This window comes from Coloeus monedula, assembly GCF_965178545.1.
Source record: "Coloeus monedula genome assembly, chromosome: 7".
Taxonomy (NCBI): domain Eukaryota; kingdom Metazoa; phylum Chordata; class Aves; order Passeriformes; family Corvidae; genus Coloeus; species Coloeus monedula.
In genome coordinates this window covers 23,602,579-23,608,578 of record NC_138787.1, presented here as the reverse complement: position 1 = coordinate 23,608,578, position 6,000 = coordinate 23,602,579, and the positions used below count along the sequence as shown (strand labels likewise).

At 47.4% G+C, this 6,000-nt stretch overlaps 1 protein-coding gene across 2 annotated transcripts in view; it reads left to right on the top strand.

The window, feature by feature from the left end:
• Nucleotides 1–1,208: 1,208 nt before the first annotated feature.
• Nucleotides 1,209–6,000, top strand: part of SLC4A10 (solute carrier family 4 member 10) — a gene marked incomplete at both ends in the record, with an annotated part of 152,479 nt that continues 147,687 nt past the window's right edge. For both annotated transcript variants that reach the window (XM_082285553.1, XM_082285552.1), the window contains one exon: nt 1,209–1,256. In XM_082285553.1, the coding sequence (XP_082141679.1) occupies nt 1,209–1,256 (48 nt within the window). The remainder of the gene's footprint in view (nt 1,257–6,000) is intronic.

The following is a 6,000-nucleotide window of genomic DNA, read 5'->3' as shown; positions in this document are numbered from 1 at the left end:
TGGGAGACTTGAAGAACATGTCCCATAGCAGAGGAAATTAAATCAGATTTAGTGAAGCTGTTTATTGATCTACTTTTAGGTTGCAAAGGATATCCAAAATGTAGGGCATGGCCTGCTGCTTTGGCAAGGAAATTAATGTTAACAGGGAGACAGAAGTTTACTTGCTAGTTTATTTTTCATAATCAGGTCTCTGTCCATTTTGATTTTTTATGCACACAGGTTTGGATGAGCATGTATTTTTGAAGATACATGGGAAGTGATGAAAATATAAACTTCTTGAGCTCAGTTGTTTTGGTAGGCAATGCCATGCTTGTTCTTAGCAACACAAGTACTGTGGGGACTCGACTTCTTATTCTCATTTGTACAGCAAATTTGGGCTTTGACAATAATTTGCATAGCTTGTTGGGGTTTTGGTATAGCTGAATACAACCATTGAGATGCAGAGCCAGATAGACTAGAAGAAGCCAACTGTGTAGCAGGCTTGAATGATAAAATTGGGTGAAAAAGAGGCTAAGACTCTTTTTAACCCTATACCGAAAAATATGGTATTCTGATAGGTTTGTGATTTGCAGGTAGAAGGGGATGTTTGGGTTATGGTAGCAGGGAGTGGGACAGAACTCTCTTTTGAAGTTGCTTTCTGTAACTAAGGGTCAAAGTCGGGCAGGACCGAGTGAAGGGTCACTGTTTTCTGGTACTTTTCTGGTGCTGGCTAAATCAAACCTTGGCCCAAGACTGCACTGAAGCAGCAGTTCTGGGGAGCCTGCGGCTGAAGCTTGGAGTGAAGTGGTAAAACTTCCGAGCCGTGTCCGATGTTTTCGATAGTCTCACCGGGCAGCCAGCGGGGCCCGGCCCCTCCGCTCCCCGCTCCCGTTCCAGCACCCGCGGGGTGCCGGTGTGCAGGGGGGAGGCGGGCCCGGCCCTGCGGCCCCGGCGGGAGATCCCGCATCCCGGATCCCGCATCCCGCATCCCGCATCCCGCAGGTGGCTCCGGCTGCTGCCCCCCCGCGCGGGGCCGGCGGTGCGCGCGCCCATGTGACTGGCGCGCGCTTCCTGCCTCCGCGCCGCCTGATCCGCGGCGGGAGCGCGGAGCCGGGAGCGCGGAGCGAGCCCCGAGCCCGGCGCAGCCCAGCGGCTCCCGCAGCGCCCGGGGAGCGCCCCGGCCCGCGGGCGGCGGGGAGGGGGCGCCGCCGCAGCCCCGCCGCCGCCGCATGGAGACTCAGGACCAAGGGGCGCAGATGGAGCCGCTGCTGCCCACGGTACGGCTGCCGCAGCGCGGCCCCGGCCGGGGGGGTGCGACGCGCCCCGCGGGGAGGCAGCCGGGGAGGGGGCGCGGGGGGCTGCCTTCCCGCCCGCCTGCCCGTGCTGGGCGCCGCAGCCGATTTCTCGGTGCGTGGGGAAACAGGTTGGCTCGCTCCCGTGCCGGGCGATGCTGCGGCGGCGGGAGTGTCTGGGCGCCAGGACGCTCGGGGATGGAGCGGTGTGTGTTTGTGCGTGTGTGTACGTGTGTCCCGCCGATGCAAGCACCCTGCCTTCCGGCCCCCCCGCCCCCCGCCTCAGGCATCTCCTTCCCCTCGGTACCCCTTCTCTTCGTGTCACCCTGCCTCCGACATGTCCTTTCTCAGGCTCTCTTGTCCCCCTGCTCCCCGGCGGTGGGGCAGCGCCGGGGAGCGAGCACCTGTGGGCAGCTCCGTGGGGATCCCGCTCCGGGGCCGGGGCTGGGTCAGCAGCTGGAGGTCCCAGGCCTTCCTCGCTTGCAGACCGCAGAGAAATCTGCTGAGGGCTGGCACTGACACGCAGGGTCTGCCTCCCGCCGGATCCCGGGCTGTGCTCCGTGCTGCCGTGTCGCAGTCTCTTGTGCTCAGCCGTGGAGCTGGTGATCTGGGGGTTATTGTTGTCTGAGGGGGACGCGGTGCACCCGCTCCTCGGAGCACCCTGTGGCTGCACAGGGGCGGCTGGGCAGCCTTTGCCGTGCCAGTAGGAAAGAGATCAGTTGATGGGGGACTTTTTCTTGCCAGGCCCCCAGACACAGGGTTGCAGACACACAGAAGGTTTAAGTGTGGGTGTCGATCTCGATCTCATACTGAGATTCTGTTTGTGAATGGTGGTTCCTGCCTTGCACAGAAAATCTGTCTGGGGCAGGGAAAAGTCTCTCATGTACATACACAAGTGTCTGACTGTGCGTACACATCCCTGTCAACACACTGCATAGGTCTGTAGAGGCTTTGCTGCTCCTGAAATGGCTGTGTGTTAGCACAGCGAGCTGCACAACATTGACAAAGCTTGAAAGAGACAAGTCTCAGCTGCTGCAGGTTGATGAGATGCACTCGTGTCAAGCCCGTTTTTCATAGGGTCTGTTCCCATCATCTGTTGACGTGGTCCATTTTGCAATCAGGTGGCAGGTTGCTACACAGTATGAGGCTATCTCTGGCATCTTCTTTCTCCTTGTGGCAGGGACAGTTTTTCCTGTTGCTTTCTGGATCCCGTTTATGAATCCTACTTCCTATTACTTGCTGCTCTCTTAGTTTCTGACAGTGAAGTAGAAGGTCCTGTTGCTTTCACTGACAGACTAGCTGTCGAGTTCCTTTCTGTAGAGAGACAAATAAGTGTAAACCCAGTTTCTATCTGTAGTTCGTGACAGTGATTCCATGAAAGGCTCAGTCCTCAGTGTTTCACACCAGTGCAGTAGCCTTCAGTCAGCAGCAGTCTCCCCCTTGCTCGTACCTTGCTGGCCTGTGTGCTGGTCTCACTTTGTCAGCCTGTGTTGTCTCTGTGCGATGGCCACTGCACAGGGAGTCGGAGGAGTCCGCTTTCAGAAGGCACAACGTGCAGGATTGCCTTGGGCTGTCTGGCTTTAAATTTTGTTTCTCCGGGGCTGTGCCCAGGGAAAAAAAAGACTACTGCTGTGGTTGAGACGACCAAGGAAGATAGTATTTCTTGTGTGCTGATGAGGGGACAATTGTCCCTTGTTCCCTCAGGAACTGCCCTGGTGCAGTACCTCTCTGCAGAGCTGCAGGTCCCTGCCTGTAGAGCTGTAGATCAGTGCTTTTGCTTGCTAAGGTTGTGTCCTGGTTCCCACCTCCATTTACTATAGCTAACTAGTTCAGTTGTGTTTGCTTCAAGCGGGGAAGGGAGACTTCTCTACTCTATGTAATATATATATATGTGGCATATCATACACCTCAGTCCTCTCACTCTTGTTTCTGAGAGGCCCTGTGCAGCTCAACAATGCAACATTGCTTTCCTGCTGCAACGATGGCAAAGGCACAGCTCCTTCAGGATTTCTGGGTTCTGGTGATGTTTTCTCTGTGGTCAGGCAGTAAAGCATTTGTATGTGCTGTGGCAGTCTCAGCCTAGCTCATGTCCAGGGCACTGCATTGTGGTAAGGCAGACATGCCTTTTGCGTGCTGGGATTCTTGTACCTGGAGTCAGGGCAGAGTTTAGGAAGCAGGAATAGGTGCTAACTAATCGGTGCTAAGGTCTGTTAGTCTGGGAGGTAGTGTTGTGACATACCTTTAGAGGATTTCTGTTCTGGGGATCAATCCTCATCTTGACTGGAAACAAACAGAACAAATGAATACAGTCTGTTCCCAAGTGTTGTCCCAGTTCAGTGGGTTCTGGGTATGAAGGAAAAGGCTTCTAGCAGAGCTTGTTTCCTTCAGGGGTTAGTCTGGGGGCTTTGGTATGTGCAACAGAGTTAATTTTTTCTTTTTTTGTGAAACTGTAACCCACTATATGTTTTATTGTTATTTCTAGTAAGAAGATGCGAGTGTAGTCCTTAATTAATTTTATCTTCTAATGGTGCTCAGAGATTGTAAAGCCTCAATAAAATTTTCCACCAAAATCCCACAGTCTGTACAAAGAGGAATCTACTTTTAATCTAGTGTTAGTCATGTGTTACTGATTTATTATGCAAGCTTTTAATTGAAAACCCCAATTTCTAGCAATTTGAAAACTAAGACAATACATTATTGCCTGTGGTTCTGAGGAATTAAACAATTTCCCTGGCAGTTTCCTGTCATTTTTTTTGAAAACAGGTCTTATACAGAGACAACAGTCTTGTTAGTAGTTGTGCTAATGTTCTTTTTTTGCAGTGTGGACAACTTCTGGTTCAAATTATTAGAAATCTATTGCTAATTTACTATGAGTACAATATTGTGTAAATAAATGAAAAAGGAAATTGTTCACCTGGAAACAAATTGTTGAACCCACTTTTGGAAATGCAAATACAGTCTTAAATTTGTATTGTTCAGTACCTATACTAATATGGTAACAAAATGCAGTTTCTTGTATGCTTTCAGAATCACCTAGTGATTTATTTATCAGTCATCAAGTATATTTTTTTTCACTGATTATTCAGAATGCTTTAAAACAGTTGTGAGTAATTGAAAGATTTCTGAGGAGTCATCATTTGTTTACAGAACGGGGGAAACAATCTGCAGACCTTTACAAAGATCTTCTGTTGGTTTCTTAGCAAAGAACTAAGTATTGCCAGTTTGTTTGTGTACATGTATACCTGATTGCATGTAAATTATTTTGAAAATTGTTGCTTTATTTTGACTTTATTGGCAATTTATTCATAGCACAAGTTGTTCATGTTTGTTCCTGTACATTCTGGATCTCTCATATGCAAGTCAAAATTGGCTTTTACAATAGGGTTGTTATTTGATAGATGTTTGATTATTTCGGCTGTAAGGAGAATGTATAGACAAAGTACAGATATTTTTGCTAACTGTGTTTATGTTTGGCATGTTGTTTTCCTGTGTTTTCTGAAGGTAGCAGTAAAACCCATGTATGGAAAGTGAAACTGACTTTTCCTTCCTAAGTTCGTGTTCTCTTGCCCTCGTCATTCACTCTTAAATCCTTGTTGTATTTATTTTTTAATTTCTTGTTCAAATCTGGTAGATACAAGGCCTTAAAGCATGACATTGCTGAGCTATATGTGGATACTGCATATGCATGCACTGTAGTTATGATATGTATGCTCTAGGTAAGACAGTGTTTGTATCAAGAGCACTCTTGTTGCTGCGGCAAATGGCACGCAGCTATTGCTACTTAGGACTCCATATGTGGGAGAATGGTATAGCAAGATCTTGGGAAGTAACTATTTTTAACGTAGCAGGTGAGTGTGGGAAGATGCTCGCACTAACAGGCCAAATTCTTTTGCTTTTGTTAATGCTGAGTGGGACCTCGGATGAGACTTGCAGATTAAATGTATTGCTCATTGTGAGAAGGGGTGTCAGAGCCTTACCCCATGGTTTGTATAACAGTACTCATTCCCAGTTCACTTCTCCAGCATTATAGCAACACTTAAGGCAAGTTTATGGAGACTACAGGAATGTTGTGATACTTCTGGAAAAGTATAGTGGCCATATTACATTTTCAAGACAAGAGTGCTGAGATAATGGCACCATTGAAAAGAAAATCCTAAAACTTAATTGTAAGTATAAATTTAGGATTGCATTTCTGCTCTTGGTATTTTCTTTTTTACTGCCTGATTCCAAGTTCTAAATGAAAAGAGAAAGCCCCCAACTGTTCCCAGCAAATGCTAGAAGGAAGTGAAGTATCAGTCACAATCAGGAATTTGTTAAAGTCCCTCAACTTCTCCTTATATTTTCTAGTGTCACAGTTAAAAAAAGATACATCTGGATCATATGGTGTGCTCTGGTGTTTCTGTTTAAGAATAATTGACAGCCTGAGACATTTGCACAGAAATAAAAAAAAGTATGACTACTGTGTGGAAATCATCCCACTTCGATGCATCTATGTCTTTGATTTCTTCCCACAAATCCTGCTTGTTAAATATATGCTTTCAATTTCTTCTGCTAATAGTTGTATCTTCTCTCTACTTTTTCATTTGGAAAAAATTTAGGATGAATTCTAAAACAAAATGCTTCCACTGACATCTTTTAATGCTTCTTAAATAAGTAATGTTTACAGTTTCAATGGATGAGAGGGTTTAAGCAGGTGAGGGAATACTTAATCCCCTGCGAAGCATTCTAG